The 18,747-nt window shown below is 43.5% G+C and overlaps 1 protein-coding gene across 1 annotated transcript in view; it reads right to left on the bottom strand.

Moving 5' to 3' along the window:
• Nucleotides 1-18,747, bottom strand: part of LOC144819964 (bifunctional heparan sulfate N-deacetylase/N-sulfotransferase 4) — a 994,778-nt gene that overhangs the window by 15,848 nt on the left and 960,183 nt on the right. Inside the window, exon 13 of the mRNA XM_078677645.1 lies at nucleotides 12,761-13,253. Coding sequence (XP_078533771.1) covers nucleotides 13,134-13,253 — 120 coding nt within the window. The 3' untranslated portion in view covers nucleotides 12,761-13,133. The remainder of the gene's footprint in view (nucleotides 1-12,760; nucleotides 13,254-18,747) is intronic.

Here is an 18,747-nt window from a genome sequence, read left to right as displayed (position 1 = left end):
ACTTCCAGGTCACTAGCAGCAGAGCATATACTCTCACTACACACAGAGCTCTTTGCCTGGCAATGGGCTGTCGTTGTATTGTCTCTTTGCTTTGTTCAGAATCTACCTGATTCTGCATGCCTCACTGTTATATCTGGTTTTGTACTAAGCATCTTCCCTGGTGCTCTTGTCCTTGCTGCACAGCCAGTTTAAATGTGTTGTGTGGAATGTTGTGCATGGTGGTGAATGGAATGCTAGGGTGAGCAGCAGCATGGAGGCTGCTCCTGGTGGGGCTTGCCATAGGGTTTACCACAAGACTATCCTAAGAACTAAGATATATACTTATATATACTTACCTGCAACTAAGACAATAAACCTTCATCTATAACCTACACCTCGTCTACCTGACTTTTTCATTGTAACATTTTGGTGATGATTTGGAGAAAGAAATATGAAAACTATGTGTGAGGAGCTATTGGGGGTAAACTTCTAGTAACTACTTGGAAGAAACTACTAAAGGAATATGTCAAGAGCCTGCATTAAGCAACTAAGCACCTGGAAGCCCCACCAGTGTTCTTCACAACGGACAGACATAGCCAGGAGGTGTTTCAATTATTTATATGCTCTGGTATTCATGTTTTTGCAACCTTCAGCTCGCTGAACATTTCCAGCAGCATGATGTTTTTAAGGATCTATCTGCGTTGATGTGGAAAAACTGGCAGACTTTATTTTTCTGGAATTGGCAGTGCTGTCAAGGAACATAGTTCAACAGGCTGTTCCTTCATCTCTGCCTGTGCTTTGGATCTGTAATGCGCACCTTACTATGTGAGCAATTTTTACGTTTTTGGGACCGCATAGGATCTTAAGGCAGGAAAACTAATTTTTGTGTGTTTTTACTGGCTGCTGTCAATACTGGTGAGCCATTTCTTTTGCACGTGCTGTGTCTTCTTTTGAAATTCAAGTGTGAGCATGCAATGTTTTTTTGTCAGCAGGTCTAGTAGGTAGGCGCCGTCGTCATATCGGCACGTGTAGGTGCTGTGTGACAGTCTGAAGCTCTTCTCCATTGCTAATCTATATGTGTGCTGAGCAACAACGTTTAGTACACGCACGCGCCTGAATCCACCTGGGACCATTCATTTTTACATGACGCCATCTTTCTTTTAGTCCTAATCTGCAGTGAGCCGTCTGGTGTTGCCCACTCTGTTTCTGGAGTGCAAATCTGTTAGTTTTCCTTTGCACAACATCCTGCTGAACAGGAGGTGTCATCCTTGAACAGGTCTGTGGTGAATGAATGACACGGGAAACACATAATCTTCTTTTGTGTGAGGATTTGTCCTTGAGGTCACTAGTTGATCTGACAGTTTCATCACAAAAAATATGTTACTTTTGGAACATTTTACTGCTGCTACCGGAGAGTTCACGAGCTCTGTGCTCTTTTATGTAATGTGATTTTTCCATCTAGTATTCACAATCTGTTTGGAGTACTAAAGTATGTGCTGACAACCCTCACATTTCTCTTTCCACCACTCACTCTATTTGGAGCATCATCAAGCTTGCACAGAATATTCGCTGTCAGGCAGAGCATACCCAGTACTTGAAACATTAGTGCATTTGCACAGGGAACATTGACATAATGATGTGCCCATTACTAAAATGTGGCCAAAACCAACACACCCTGTCTGCTTTTGTACACCATGTCCTTCTGTCACTTTTTGCATGTACCAAGTTTATGAAACCAGTCCTTGAAAAGCGATGGAATTGTGCCATACTGCATTGTAACTGCTCCTCTGAGCGATCTGGTTCTTCTCTCTGGATTTTTCTTAATGCTCAAGTATATTATCTTCATATCCAGTCTATATTCAGGGTTGTGGTCTACATTCATCATCATAAATTTAAGTACAACCTTTAAAAGTCTGAAACATCTATCCAGCATCATCAGCCCAGTATTTCCAAACCAGAAGATTTACCAGAATGGCTAACCCTATCAAATGAACTAGAAGCCAGAAGTTATTTGTAAAACATTGTGGATTTTTCCCCTCTGCTACAGGTCAAATTAGTATCCCAGGAATGTTACTGTTAGATTTGGCCCTCTTTGCAGGGTCAATCCCAGAATTTCTGCCTTGACCCTCCTGTTTTCTGAATCCGGTTTTGTTGAATTTTAGGACTTTTTGCACTTTACCACTGCTAACCAGTGCTAAGGTGCTTGTGCTCTCCCCTTTAAACATAGCAACATTGGTTTACATTCAATTGACACATTTAATTAACATGTACGTCCCCAGTAAAATGGGACTACATGTACCCAGGGTCTGTAAATTAAATGCTACTAGAAGGTCTGCAGCACTGATTGCGCCACACACTTAAGTAGCCTTTTTAAACATGCCTTAGGCAGTGTGTGCAGTTTAAACTACGATTTTGACCTGGAAACATAAACCTTTTGCCAGACCAAAAACTTGCTTTGAACACATAAAAGTCACCCCTAGGGTAGGCTCTAAACAGCCCATAGGGTGCAGTGTATTTAAAATTTGGATGATGTACGTTTAAGTTTTACATGTCCTAGTACTGAAAAACTCTCAAAACCATTTTTCAATACTGCAATGCCTACCTTTCCCATAGGATAACATTGGATTATTATATTCCGTTTATTAAGTGGTAACTTGGGATTGGGATCAGGTAGGGCAGTCATGTTTGGTGTCTGGGGAATTGTAATTTAAAAACTCTCTTTAAGGGTAAAGTCGGTTTTGGAGTCAAAATTCTGAAAATGCCACTTTAAAAAAGTTGCAATTTTCTTATCCTAACCATTTGGAACCTGAAGGCTGTTCCTGGATCACATGACTAGGTGTCGTTGGTCTTTGTGTATTTCTCCTAAGCAGCCACACAATAAAGACTGTTTTGGCAGGATGGACCATCAATGGCAGGATGGACTATCAGGATGTTGGCAGGATGGACCACAAATGTCAGGATAAGGAGGTGGAGCTCACCTGCTACTTGCAATTCAATGGGGCTGCCTCAGCACACACACAAAGGACTTCACATTAGCTTATTGTGCTCTATGCAGACCAGGACTTGGGCAGGGAGGCAGAAAATTCCAGACACCTCTGTAGGGGGAAACTCCAGAAGCTTCTCCCACTTCAAAGTGGGCACCAGCATAAAAGGAGAGCCTCAGATACATCCCTGAACCTATGCATATTACACTAGAAGAACGCCCTGCTGCACTGCTGCTTGAGACCCGCCCTGCTTGCTGAGAAGGAAGACTAGAACTGCTCCTTTCATCCCAGACTCAGTGACTCCAAGGGTCAGCTGACTGACCTCCTGCTCAGAGCTACAGGGACAAAACAAGCTCCAGAGACCAACCTGCACATGCCTAGCCGACTTGCTATACTGTACCTGCCTGGACCTACAACTGCATCTGCCTGAGCCCTGCTGCCATCTGTTGGAGTGATTTCTTAATCCCCAAGTTATGCCACCCGAAAGCCTGGAACCTTGGCTGTCAGAGAGAGCTCAGCCTGGCCTAACTGAAGTAACCGGCAAATCCAGGGCCAATTGACAGGAAGCCCAACAAAGCCTTACCACACAGCTGCCACGTGCATTGGGATTGATGCCAAGCAACGCAGTGCACAATAAAGCCTTGCACCCCACTTCCAGACTCATCAGAACCACCACAGAGTGATGCAAAGCCTCACTGCTTTACTGGAACTGACGCTGGATGATACGTAGCCTCACAATGCAACCCCACGCTGATCACACACCAAGGGCATAAGGTACAATCCTCAGCAGGCCAGTCTTGGTCCTGTGCTTGGCCTGCACTCTGTCGTGGTCAGCCTGTACATGTGACATTGTCCCATCTCATTCAGCATAACCAGATACCCTCAGTTGGCGCTTTTGTCACTACTCTTATCTAAATCTTTAAAACTGCATATTTCCATATTTGTATTTTTGTCATTTTGGTCTCAAATAAATTATTGAATTTTGCTTTTTTTTTCAAATTGTTGCAAAATGTTTCCTGCATTGCGTTTTTACTTTATTACTGTTTAAGTGCTGCATACATACTTTACACATTACCTCTTAGTTAAGACTGACTTTTTTTGCACCAAGCTACCAGAGGGTCAAGTCTAGGCTACTTTGGTGACTGTTTGTGGTTCACCCTGTCAGTGATTATGGCTGTTACTTGAGTAGGGTTTCATCCCCCTCGACCAATAACCCAAATGTTTGACAGTTACTTCGTATTATGTTTTACTGTAAAGTCAACCAATGGCTTGTGAAACCTTGTTCCCCCTACATTCTGTCCTTAATATGGTTGCTGACTTAAACACTCTTGGTGATGATGGCCACAGTGCCAAGATCTTTGGTGCAAGTACAGTGCATGTTTCTGCATGAAGAAATAAAGCTTTAATCCCCTAACAAATAAAGGGTTTTATTTTCTACTGGCACAATATTGGAGCAATGCAGGTAATCCTTCAACCGCCCATTATAATACAACCATAATGTTAAATAGTTCAAAGAGAAATTACTCACTTTCATGCAGAGCCTTCCTTTTAATGTCGATGAGGGTTGAAGGGTGAAGTGGAATGGTGAAAGTGTTATTGGTGTGTACTGCTGAAACCTGGTTGAACATTTTCTGATCTGGTGCGGCTGTGCCCCTAATTACTGTTGTCTCTGATCCGGAGCAGACATCTATCCAGCAAAGGTTAGGCAACATTTGAGAAATGGGCGTGGTACCATTTTGGATTCAGTCATCATGTCTACATGTTGCATCCATGTGACATAGTGCTGCCATTTTGAACTAGCTATCTGCAACATCTGGAATCTGGACATGGTAGCTATGTGTAACATATTTGTGACATGGGCATTGCACTACCCTACAAGTCGCTTTGACCCGGTATGCAAGTTTGCATTTATACCCAGTGATCAGGTGAGTTGTTCCATGAGCTGAATACTTTATTTGTCCTTCCCTGTCTTTTGTAGTGATAGCGCTTAGCGACATTCACTGTATGCTTAGGGTTTTGGGCCAATAACTGTGACCATATTTTCCTAAGCACAAAGATTTAAAGATGATAAAAATGACCCTCCCCCACTACACGTATATATCCCATAGGACAAGATAATTGTGCATCCCTATTTGAAGAAAAAAAAGGGAGAGTGCTGGACAAATATTTTTCAACTCATTATCTTCCAAAATTCTAATTCTGGTGGAGCTCTCTCCCCAACTTAACTGAGCCACCTCGTCCATTTTTGATTTGCACTTTCGATTGCAGTGTTTGTAATCCTAGTAGTCCTAGGGAACACGAGAGTACCACAATGGTAATACAAGCCCAGCCAGATATGAATCATTGTTAACTATGGAGTGGTCATGGCAGTACTCTGTTATTCTATCATCCTGATGGTCTGAGAGGCCCATCCATATTGTGCCTGCTGGCATAATAATCTCATGTGGTTCAAAAGCGGATTGATCTCACCCCCTGAAAATAGAAGATGAAAGCCCTGAACAACATGCCGGGACAGGCTTCCAACAAGCAATGGTTCTAAAGTACATCAGGCCATAATTAAAGAGGCTACATTTGCTGTCTATGGACCCAAGAGTAGAGTTAAAGATACTCTGACTCTCCCATTGAAGTTTCTCAGGGAATACTTTGGCATACCTCTGAAGTCCCTTCTCCAAGCTACCAATGAAAATATATTCTGAAGCCAATTTCTGCTTTTTAAGTTGATAACTAAAGGTTATAAATAAAAATAAAAAGACTATTGTGCCAGGGTCAGATTGACTTAGCCTGATGGAGTGTGACTCCTTCTGCGGCTGGTCACATTACAGAACCAAAGAAGTACACAAGTGGAGGGTTTTGTTCAAGTGGCTACATGTAAAACAGCACACCAGTGCCTAGGCTTCCTACACCAAGGAGATAAAAGAAGGACAGCTTCACAATGCTTAAAAACATGAGGACAACTTAAAGGTGAGCAGATCTGAGGCAATGTTGGTCATTAAATACAATTAATATGGCCTGGAATAATGGATGGCTTCTTTGAATAGGGCATGGCTCATGCAAACGCAACCTGCGGAATTATGAGATCACCATCATACATGTCTCTCGAGTTTTAGCTAAATAATAGTTATTACATAATCAGAGGAGTTCTATTGAGAACTTTCATTTTAAGGTTTTAATGACTGGTTTTAAGATATACCTAAATCAATTTCAAAAATGTAATATAGATTATGAGGTAGTTTAAACACAACACAAGCTCCTAAATGTGTGTACACTGTTTCATCATAGCCTGTTCAAGTAAAGAACGAAGAAGATATTAAACAATTTATATATTTACTGAGCCTCAGCTTATTTCCCGAGAGGCTCGCTTTAACCCCGAGGTTGGAGAAACAGACAGCTCAGAAAAAATGTAATTGTTTTCCCATCTCAGTCTCCTGACATCTGCTCTTCTGCCATGTTTTCAGACACAGGGGAAACAAACTCTCATTCAAGTTTCTATGAAAGTAGCAGCAAAACGGCGAATGTGCTGAAGGCAAATAAAACTGCAAAACAAACTACGAAATAATTCAGTGGTAAATGGAAAAAGTAGTTCGACAAGTGGTCATAAGAAAGATACTTAAAATACAAAGAATTATTCGAGTTAGCAGAACTCAAAAGAATTCCTTTAATTCCTATAGGTATAGAGTTATTCATCATCAATAACTTCATAAAATCGGTAGGAACTACTAACATAATGAAGAAACCTATATAAACATAGGAGTGTGAGGCAGGAGGCAAAAGGAATAGATAAAATAAGGATTCTAATCAAAAGACATCCACTGGGCGGGGAAAAGAGAGGTCTGAATACCATATTGAATAGGTTTTCGTCTCTGTTTTGTAGCTACTTTTCCAAATCTGTGTTCAATAGTTAGACATTGTCTTGGACTGAGATATATTGCAGTCTTGAAAAGGTTAACACGCATTGGTGAAGTCATTAGGTTTCATTATTTATAGTTTGAAACATTATTGTGCTGATTATGTTTTGCGGGAAAGGCCCAGAATGAAAAAGACTGTGTGATGGGTTTGCAATACTTTTTTAACATAAACCTATTGCCAGTGTTGCAATGGTGTTTACAGTCCAACGCAAATTGCGATTTTTCGATTGTAACCAACAGTAACCCAAAACTGAGCAATGTGCTGAGTTGCGTTAGTTTGGGTCCAGGGGGTTCCATGGGTGGTGCCTGGGCGTTCAGATGCAAGAACCCATGGGTTTTGACGCCTAGCCCAATACATGACTGTGCCCAAATCCTGTTCCTTCTTTAGGGGAGCCATAATGAGGAGACATGTTGTCATTTCTCCTTGTTTTTTTCCCTCTTTGCATATGTGCTGCATTCTACACACTCATAGAAAGAAGGAAACGCCTTAAAGCATAGTTTTTGAGCAGAAAGAAACCCCAAGCTGTGCAAAAGCTATGCTTACAACAACACAGACAGACTTGCACTATGCCATGTCAGCAGAAAGTGTACCAGTGCAGGGAGAGAGCAGAACAGCATCATATCTTAGTAGATTTGTTGCTGTTCTGTTCTCCTATTCATACAAGGCAGTGCAGTAACTTTACTTGATGCGCTGCGTTGTGTGATTCCTTAGTAAATCTGGGCCATTTTTGCAAGCGAAATGTATAGTATACATATTTAGAGACCACTAATCATATGTTATTCTGATTTCTCAGTGGTGCTTTTCTTGGCTGCTTCTCTACCCTGAATTACCATTTTCTTCAGAAAACCCTAATATTTTCAAACCTATATTGGGTTGATATAAAATTCCTGATGCAAGTGCACATGCATCTGGCCCATGTAATACAGCTGGTGATAATTCTGCTAGGAATTCTTCCAGGAATAATAACGCCAGTAGTGAATATACCTCATCTGCTATGAATTGGCTGATTTAACTTTATCATCCCATCTCTAGTTTTGCAGTAGGAAAATACATTTGCTCAGTATGGTCGAAATGCATGCCTGTTCTATGGATCATGTCCTTTCTACTGAGTTACTATATATTGATATATATACACTGTTCTGTTCTATTCTGCTCAGTTCTATTATATTACGTTATGCTATATGAACTTGTCAAGCCATGTCTCACCTATGAGGGTCCCCTAATGCTAGAACATGGCGAGGGGACTGTGCTGGCCGAGTCTGAGGTTTAGAAAACAGACACATCATGAGTTTCTTGGTGACCTCAAGGACTGAGGAGGTGGCTCTGATGTACCGGGGTACGTCATTCCAGACTTTTGGGAGAGATAAGAGAAGCCTTGACCACCTGCTCTGGCTCTGCAGATGCAGGGAATGTGTGAGAGCATGAGGTTGGCCAATCAGAGATTTCTGGAAGGACTGTGGAAGTTGATACAGCTGCTCAGATTGGTAGGTACTAAATTGTGTAAGGCTTTGTGTGTGGGTGTGAGGATCTTGAAGAGTGGGCATCATTGGCTTGGGTAGCCAGGCTGGGTGTAGGCCCTGCATCTGCTGACCAGCAAACTCAGTAGGGAGGTGTCCTTTCTGAAGAGTACTGCTTTTATTTGTCAGTCAGTGTTGAGCTTCACATAGTTGATCCTCATCCAACTAGCGAAATGCAGGAAGGTGAGCTGTTTCGGGTGTTGGATGGTTCCTCGGAGAGGGAAATAATGAGCAGGGTATTTTTGACGTAGAAAAAGACATTGACTCCTTGGGTTTGGAAGAGCCATGTAGATGTTGGACAGTGTGGAACTGAGGAATGATCCTTGAGGCGTTCTGCAAATGAGATTAGAGAGACCATATGACAGCAGTGCAACCTTAAACCCAGTTGAGACCTGTGTTATGAACGTTTATAACAAGAACAATGTCTCAACTGGCAATATTCGAAAAGGCTAATTAATAAGCATGTACATAGAGTTAGAAAAGGACAGACAAGGGAGACTCCAAGATTAAAGAGTGTGCTAGAGACACTATGTATTTAAAGCAAACCGAAGAACAGTTGTATCAGTACTGATTACAACGAATGTAGGCATAACCTGAGAACACTTTATGCACATACGTGCTTGTGAGACACAAGGTGGATGGCCCAAGTGACACAGCAGTAAACGGCACAGAGTGAGCAATTGTAAAAGTTTTTACATGGAACTTTTTGGATCACAATACATTATTTACAAGAGCATTACAGAAATGTAAACAATTTGTGACCCATAGAACAAGGGCCAAGGTTTGCACTGGAGAGTCAATGATGTTTCGACCCTTAGGACATCAAGGTCATCTTCAGGACCAGGTTAGCGTTTTGTAGGTGCTGAATTGGTATAGAACCAGGAAGGGTTGATCACCGATCAAGGGTAAAGATCAGTCGGTGCTATTTAACCACCAGCCGGAGTTTCAATAGTGGAGCACTGTAAGAATCATAGATAGGCGTCTCAGGTATAGGCGTTAACACATGGGCGTGCAAGGGAGGAGAATCAACCGGAGTGGCGCTGTAAATTTGTATGACCGGGAGCTGAACGAGGCCGTGGATACAGCCAAAAGGGCAAAGTAATTCCGGTGGTAAAATGGAGGAGTCCGGCAAAGGTTTGGTCTTGAGGGGGGGGAGGGGTAATCATAGAGAGGTCCGGGCCGGATCCTCTCGGGGTAAGTAGCCACGATCAGCGTGCTGATACAACTGTTCTTTGATTTGCTTTAAATACATAGTGCCTCTAGCATGCTCTTTAATCTTGGAGTCTCCCTTGTCCAACTTTTTGCAACACTATGTGCAGCGTAATAAGTAGCCTGTTGAGACATTGTTCTTGTTATAAACTGAAAATGAGATTGGCAGAGGTTGAGGTGTAGCCTCTAGGAGTCATGTTGATCAGCTCTTTGCATCTGGTGAGAAAGGAGCAGATCTAGCAATGAGTGGGTTCTTGTATGCCGGCATTATGGAGGTGTTGAATGAGGTTGGAGCAGGAGACAGTATCAAAAGTGGTTGATAGGTCGAGTAGGATGAGGGCTGTGGAGCCTCCTTTGTCCTGGATCATCCAGATGTGATCTGTGGCTGCTGTGAAGGCGTTCTTGATACTGTGGTTGGCCCTGATAAAGGATTGGGTGCAGATGAGGAGGTGGTTGTTGGTTAGGTGTTTGGCTACTCCTTTGATGATTAGTTTCTCCATGACTTTTGCAGGGTAGGAGAGTAAGGAGATTGGTCTGTAGTTCACCAGCATCTTCAGGTCTACTGGGATTTTCTTCAGAAGGGGAAGTATCATGGTGTGCTTTCATCCAGTAAGGTGTCGCTGTTGATGGAGTTGTTGAGTATTGGGTAAGGGTCGTGCTGATTTGATCCATTCCTTTGGATAAGATGTAGTATAGATGCGGGTCTGATGGTGTTTCTCAGTGGATGTAGGGCATGGTCGTTGTAGTTTATGCTGTGGTGAGAGTGGACCAGGGGTCCATGGGAGGGGTCTGGATGCTTATCTCATTTGGCAGGAAGGCTGCAAGGGAGGATGGATCCAGCTGTGGGTCAACGTTGCTCTAGATGTTGATGATCTTGTTGCTGAAGTAGTGGGAGAGGCGGTTGCAGAGGTCTTGCGAAGGGATGATGATTGTGGAGCCGGTGGGGGGAGAAGTGAGGCCCCTCACAATGACAATGATTTCTTAGGCATTCTTTGTGCTCATTGCAATGCGTTCAGTCAATGCTGGCTGCTTGATGTGTTTGATTTGCTGATAGAAGAACCTGAGGGCTGTGTACCAACTTGCTTGCTGTCCTGGTTAATGTCGTATTCTTTAGTAGGACCAGGGTGTCGCCGCAGGACATGATGCAGGCTTCATAACGAGGATGGGTTGTGCGAGATCATTGTGCTGTTCTGGTTGGCGTGATTGGAGCTCTGATGTCCATGTTTTCTCAGGGATCCTTTTCCAGCTATGTTAGCTGGTCTCTAGGGCTCTGTTCTGTGCTGGTGGGGGATGAGCAGATCAAAGTGGACAAGGGCATGTCTAGTCAGGCAAGCAGGATGAACTTGTCCAACGTGAAGTCGTTGAAGTTGGTAACCATTTGGTCCAGGATGTCTTAATAGTGTGGACGGGGTCCATCACTAGTTCGATGAGCCAGGGAGTGTTCAGGTTCTCCAAGAGTTTGTTAGTGTTCGGGTTTTGAGGTCCTCCAGGTGGAAGTAAAGGTCACCGAGGAGGATGAAGCGGCTGGAGCCGAGTGCCAGAGCGACAATGAAGTCTGCAACAGAGTTGAGGCATTTGGATCGTGGTGCTGGAGGTCGGTAGATGAGAGTATATTCCATGGTGGAGTAGTTGTAGACATGTACTTTGAAGGCCAGTTGTTCCATTTTGTTGCTGATGTTTGAGAACATGGTAGTGTTGCCTGTGGTACCAGATGGCAGCTGAATGGGCAAAATTAGTTGAATTATATTTTCCCATTAGTCTTTAATCCCAATTTATGTGTGTTTATCTGTATGCGTATCTAATATATTATTATAGTGTGGCATCTAATTGTGACTGTAGATGAATTATAGTATTGGTGTTGCACCCGGTATGGCAAATGACACGGTAAATATGCTCCAAAGTCTATATTCATCTATATTATTTTTTTACCTCTGTCTACATATATATAATATAGTAATGCCTTTAAAAACAGCCCTGGATACTATGTGGAGTATTATTTTTCAGAAGGCAGAGGAGCAGGGAGGCTTGGTGCTAACATAAAATCTTACAACGAAACATGAAATACAACTTTATAATTATCACCATCAAGTGTCTACTATAAAAATATATATATTGGCTTTCACAATTTTTATTACGGGATGGTCAGTGAGACACTGAGGCTATCAACGTTCATCACACTCTCCATTGCTATCCATTATGTGCAGAGGATCCCATCCAACATACTGCATACAATATCCAAGTTGTTTGTTGTGCAATCAGAACCCACTAGAGGTACATTTATGCCTGATGTGGTTAACTTGCAGGTATACTCTTTGTGCAATTATATGACAAAGTGAAATAACATATTTTCATCTGTATGAAAATGGCATGCGTATATGCTTACATCTATGTAATATTCAACAAGTATTTGGCCATTCTCTTCTGTGTTCTCTCTCTGATACATGATAAAACCCCATGATGTTCTATTAACATTAATTGTTTGGTGTAGTAACAGTTTTAGTAGTTATAGATGTAGTAGTAGTAGTAGTAGTAGTGACAGCTTTAGTGTTAGTATTTGTAGCAGCTGTACTGTAGCAGTGGCAGTTGTAGGCACACAGCAATAAGAATTCCCTATACAATGAGCCTCCCACTCTTTCCTTATTCTGGATGTATGGCAGGTCTACAACTACGTGCTAACACTGCAACAATAAGAGAGCAGCTGGCATTGCTGATGATGCAGCAACATCAGAGATAGACGGTACCCCTTTTTTATTGAGTGGTAAACTACCACCTCAAATATTTTACCATTTCCTCAGCTTCCTTTATCACCACCCTTTGTATAATCCATACTTGTGTGTTGCTAATGTTTAACATTGGCCAGTGCTGCTGGTCCATTGGGCCCTTGCCCGTTTCTGTCATGTCATGTGATATATGTGTTCTTAAAGTTAGAACACCTAAGTGCTTTTTCAAGGACTAATGATACCAAAACAGACACTGTCCTGATTATCAATCACGACCCAGTAGAATAAATAATTATTTCAAGTGCTTGTCTGCTGTAAGGTGGCTGCATTAAGATGCTGTTAAGGGGGGTGCTGATTGAAGATGCAGTATATGATGGCTTATGAAAACAGTCACAGTTTCAGAGAAAGCATGCATGTAGAATTCAGTGATAAGTTATTTACCAACCTGAGAAACCACAAGCATCTCTTTTTGGCCATAACTCTTGCTCTTGCAGACCATTGTGTTGCGTGTTGTTGAAAATGGGAATCACCAGCCTTGTGTGCAAATTCTGGAACATTCACATTTATGTAGCAAATTGAAGAAGATTGTAACCTTGGTGGACAAGAAGTACGCCTGTGCTTCACAGCTTCTTCTCGTGTCCTGTGGATTTCCCACTGTCAGCACGTGCATATACACCAGCTTTCCTTGATTTGCAGGAGCTTTTGCATGGTCTTCTACTGACGTATACGGGTGTGCAGGGAATAAGGTGTGTACATATTATACTATTACTGAGAAGGTGCATTAGCAGTGATGCAAGTTTTTCTCTTTGAATCCGATGTTATCTCACTTTTTGGAGCTCTTGACGTAACCATGATGGCAAAGGCTGGCCTAGGCGATGCAGTAATTTAGACAGTTGGACATTGTGATCACGGTAGTAGCTTGAAAGAAATGATTTTGACTGGAACGAGAAAAAGACAGCAAACAATGGTAATATATACATTCTGGAAAAAAATTAGGTCATATATAGGTTTACAAATAAAATTATATGGTAGAAGAAGTTATAAATTGAAAGGCAAGTCAGTGGACAATTTAAACAAATTAACAGTCCAAATTGTTATGTACATAATCATGAATAAACCAATTTTGGTTACAAAACATCTTCTATCACAATACGCTTCCTAAATGCACATTGTTCTTCCTCAGGAACATAGTGAATGATTGAGTGTGATTTTTCTTTTGCAAAAATTAAACACATTTACTAACAAAGTGGGGGCTACAAGGTTGAATACCATCTGCTTATTTTACTTATAATTTGTAGCTGGTAACCACGTTTGTTTTCCCTCCCCACTGCAGTTGTTGTAATTTTCCATAATCATTCTATTAGCTAGTGACTATGCATATGTTTTGTATTAAATGACTGGGAGGAGGAGAAGATGCCATGAAGCAAGACTTGTTGGAAGAGCCTTCTGTAACAGATATTCTGCCGAGTGTAGCAACGCAAGGGCATAGCCTGTATGAACAGTTGTGAAAACATGGACACTAAGAGATTTTACCTGCTCCCAGCTTTTGGAGAAGAATGATTGGTTGCTGATAGTGGGAACGCTGAGATGTTGCAATTAAAGTTTTGTTGAATTATAATGGCCTGTGTTTCTTCCACCAGGGTAGGATTCCACTGCTTACTTTGTCTCGCACCCTTTGTGTACAAGAGAGATGCTCCCTGACTTCAAACTGAGAAAATATTTCTCACCTCTGCAAATCTCCACAATTTGAGTACAAAAGCTTAATGCCTGAGCATTGTTACTCTCTCATCTTATCTCTGTGCCTAACCAAATGTCTTTTTCGAGCTATACTTCCTTAATTTTAATTAGGTGTTTTTCCTTTATGGAACACACTTTCTGGATATTATGTATTCTTTGTGTAGTTTTGATACCTGTAATGCTTCCCCGTATTCTAACATATCTGCTTTTAGACAATTTAAATGTGTAACATTTATTTTTAGATTTAAAAATCCTTATTGACAAATGACTTTTATCTGTCTAAATTGGTAATAAATCCGTTTTAAACTCACTTCAACTCTCTTGTTTCCTATGGATCCTAATGGCTTCACTGTTTATGGTAGTACATGTAAATGCTGGCTCCTAGTTACCGCTTCAAGTCAACGAACATAGGTTCATACGATTGGTTGCGGGGCTTGGATGACGAATATACTCATAGTTTAAGATTGTAAATTCCCTTCTCCGTTAAGGATATCCTCACACAATTTCTTCTCAATGCACTCATGCCAGTTTATGCATCAAATATGAGGAGACACATCCCTCTGCCTAGATCCCAAATTTGCTCAGTCCCCTGACCCTCAGTAAGCCCTTTCCTTCTCTGGAACTAGACCATCGAGAGCAACCTTCACCATGCATCGTTCAGTTGTTGTCTTTGCTGTCTTGAACAAAAGTTCTCTGTGGACCCACTGGTGGTAGCCATTTCAAAGATTTCAATTATTTTCTCTATTTTAGTCTGGAGCTCCATTTATGATTGCAGAGTTATCACCAGAGATTCCTCTGTCAGGGTATGCTCATGCTGGAAACAACATAATGCTGGTCTGGTACAGAGGGTGCTCATCTATTGTGTGGATTCCCTTAATCTCTCCAATAGCAGAAAATGTTTTCCCCACCTTCTTGGTAAAGTCCAGAGTACAAAACTGTTGAGTAGGAGGAAGAAAAGAACGCAGCTGAGTCAAAGGGAAAATAAACATAGAAAGAAGATCTGCTTTCCATCATTTTACATTAATCATGGTATAGCAGTACAGTAGCTCAGGGATGAGGTTGCTGAGTTGTAATTCTACCAATTGATACAGTTGAACTCTAAGTTGGCTAAATTTGCTGGCTTTGTTGCAATAACTCTAGAGGAAATCTCCTCTGCTGATGCCTTTGATCCGAAAGTGGCTATGAATCAGACATTGACTCAGCAAAAAATAGTCAAAGACTTTATAAAATTGGCTGCATTCCTTCAAGAGGTTGGATGGGGCCTGTTTAAAAAAAATGAAGGATCAGATTTTCTTTTCATTTCATGAGTTTATCATATATCTGAGAAATGCGGTGTTTTTTACAAACTCCTTAGCGAAGAATACTTCGTTTTTCACCTTGTTTAGTTTTATAAATATTTCAGTTCCAGTATTCTTTTAGGATCATTAATGCTGTAAAATTTGTCAACTAACAGTATCATGACTGCGTAAGAAGCGATTTACTTTATGTCTTATTTGCTTCCTGCCCTATCCCTTGTCCCATGCGGAGGGGGTAGATGCGAGGACTTCTGGCTTCTCCAAGTTGAGCTTCCGGCAGCTGTTGCTCATCCAGGATGTGACGTCTTTCATTCCTTCCCGGAAGCTGAGTCTGGTGGTGTTGGGTTCCTTAGTGAGGGAGAGGGTGACCTGGGTGTCATCGGCATAGGATACTATACTGAGTCCATGCTGTCTGACGATGGCGGTTAGGGGTGCCATGTAGATGTTCAAGAGCGTGGGGCTGAGCGATGATCCTTAGGGTACTCCGCAGCTGATATCTGTGGGTTCGGAGAGGAAGGGCAGAAGTCTGATTCTTTGGGTGCGGCCGGTGAGGAATGAGCGGATCCAGTCATGGGCGATTCCCTGTATGCCGCCGTCGTGGAGTCTGGCAGTGAGACTGCGGTGGGAGACATGTCGTAGGCTGCAGAGAGATCTAGTAGAATGAGAGCCGCCGTGTGGCCCTGGTCGAGGAGAGTGCGGATGTCATCTGTGGCAGTTAGGAGGGCATCTCGGTGCTGTGGTTGCTGCGGAATCCAGATTGGAAGGAGTTAAGGATGGAGTTAGCTTTGATGAAATTCGTGAGCTTGATGTTGACGATCTTCTCAGTGATTTTGGCTGCGAAAGGGAGGAGTAAGATGTGTCTGTAGTTTTTGAGGTCTGTCGGGTCTGCAGAGGGTTTCTTGAGGAGGGGCTTGAGTTCTGCGTGTTTCCAGTCATCGGGGAAAGTGCAGGTTTTGAAGGTGGGGTTGATGGTGCATCGTAGCTTGGGTGCTATGGCGGTGGTGGCTCTGTGGAAGATGTGCGGTGGGCAGGGGTCCATTGGGGCCCTTGAGTATATGTTCTTCATGGTTGTAGTGGTATCTTCTGTAGTGACCATGGTCTGGGCGGAGATGGTAGGCTGGCTGGCATTGCTAGAGGTAGGTGTGGTGTTGGTGTCTTGTTTCTGTTCGTTGAAGTTGCTGGGGCAGGACTTGATCTTGAGATGGAGGTAGGAGCCATGTTTGTTGAGAGGGTGTGATGTTTAAGGCTTCACTGGGGGATTGGGTGAATTCTTGTATGACACCGAAGAGCTCCTTTGAGTTCTGGAGTTGGCGAGGATCTTGTCCTGGATGAAGTTCCTTTTAGTGCATCTGATGCGTTGGTGGTATTCTGTCATGGCGTTCTTGTAGCTGGTCCATGCTTCTTGGGTTTTGTTGTTTCTCCATACTTTCTCTAGACATCTGCAGGTGCAACTGGATTCTCTGAGGTTGGAGGTGAACTAGGTAGCTTTTGTGGGGTGCTATCTGTCAGAGATCGGGAGGGGGGTGAGCTTGTCTGTGCAGTCGGTGATCCATCTGTGGAGTTCGTTGGCTGTAGAGTTGGCGTCGGTCATGGCAGGAGGGGGAGCATGGTTGAGGTTGGAGTTGAGGTGCTCTTCGGTGACCTTGCTCCAGTTTCTGCATGGGGGGGGTGAGGGGTAGGTTTGTGTGCAGTGGGTTTTGAGAGGGAGAAGTGTATGCAGTGGTGATCCATCCAGAGGGGTTGTGTGGTGTCGCTGAAGTGGATGTTGTTTCTTCCTGCAAAGATGGGGTCGAAGGTGTGTCCAGCATTGTGGGTGGGGATGCTGATGAGCTGCTTCAGTCTGATGTTGGCGAGGTTATCCAAAAGGGCAGAAATAAACACATTTATCTAAAAAAGTATGTTTTCAGTAGTTTCCTGAAAATGCTCAAAATGGGTTCATTTTAGCAACCTTGTGAAATACAGAAATTGGCCGCTGCCAAGGAAAACGGTACAAAAGCGGGTCGTAATGGACGGAGCATCTGAACCAATCAAACACTCACACCCAGTCAAAAGATCTGGGTTTAATCCATCACCGTTCTTTAGCCCACTCTGCCACCCCAGTTCAGACATGGCCATATGCAAATCAGTCTGACCCTGTGCCTCATGGGAACAGTCCAGCCCGAACTGCCAAGCCATGCCTTCCCTGGACCGGAAACAAGCTTCCGAGGACCAGTTTCTGGCATTGCAGCAGTCTTCAGCCCGGCTTGCTTGAATCCAGTGGCAAAGTGAGCAAGGGACTCACGTCTGAGCATACCCTGCCAAACTTATGGCGGCAAAAAAGCGGTACAAAAGGGGGTGGTAATGGACGGAGCATCTGAACCAATCAAACACTCACACCCAGTCAAAAGATCTGGGTTTAATCCATGACCGTTCTTTAGCCCACTCTGCCACCCCAGTTCAGACATGGCTATATGCAAATCAGTCTGACCCTGTGTCTCATGGGAACAGTCCAGCCCGAACTGCCAAGCCATGCCTTCCCTGGACCGGAAACAAGCTTCCGAGGACCGGTTTCTGGCATTGCAGCCGTCTTCAGCCCGGCTTGCTTGAATCCAGTGGCAAAGTGAGCAAGGGACTCACGTCTGAGCATGTCCTGCCACACTTATGGCGGCCAAAGCGGTAAAAAAGGGGGGTGGTGATGGACGGAGCATCTGAACCAATCAAACACTTACACCCAGTCAAAAGATCTGGGTTTGATCCATCACCGTTCTTTAGCCCACTCTGCCACCACAGTTCAGACATGGCTATACGCAAATCAGTCTGACCCTGTGCCTCATGGGAACAGTCCAGCCCGAACTGCCAAGCCATGCCTTCCCTGGACCGGAAACAAGCTTCCGAGGACCGGTTTCTGGCAAGGGTATGCTCAGACGTGAGTCCCTTGCTCACTTGGCCACTGGATTCAAGCAAGCCGGGCTGAAGACGGCTGTAATGCCAGAAACCGGTCCTCGGAAGCTTGTTTCCGGTCCAGGGAAGGCATGGCTTGGCAGTTCGGGCTGGACTGTTCCCATGAGGCACAGGGTCAGACTGATTTGCATATAGCCATGTCTGAACTGGGGTGGCAGAGTGGGCTAAAGAACGGTGATGGATCAAACCCAGATCTTTTGACGGTGTGAGTGTTTGATTGGTTCAGATGCTCCGTCCATCACCACCCCCCTTTTGTACCGCTTTGGCCGCATAAGTGTGGCAGGGTATGCTCTGACGTGAGTCCCTTGCTCACTTTGCCACTGGATTCAAGCAAGCCGGGCTGAAGACGGCTGTAATGCCGGAAACCGGTCCTCGGAAGACTGTTTCCGGTCCAGGGAAGGCATGGCTTGGCAGTTCGGGCTGGACTGTTCCCATGAGGCACAGGGCAGACTGATTTGCA

The sequence above is a fragment of the Lissotriton helveticus genome, chromosome 2_1 (genome assembly GCF_964261635.1).
Source record: "Lissotriton helveticus chromosome 2_1, aLisHel1.1, whole genome shotgun sequence".
Lineage (NCBI taxonomy): Eukaryota > Metazoa > Chordata > Amphibia > Caudata > Salamandridae > Lissotriton > Lissotriton helveticus.
Note: the sequence above shows the minus strand (reverse complement) of the source record. Positions and strands in the feature narration are given on the sequence as shown.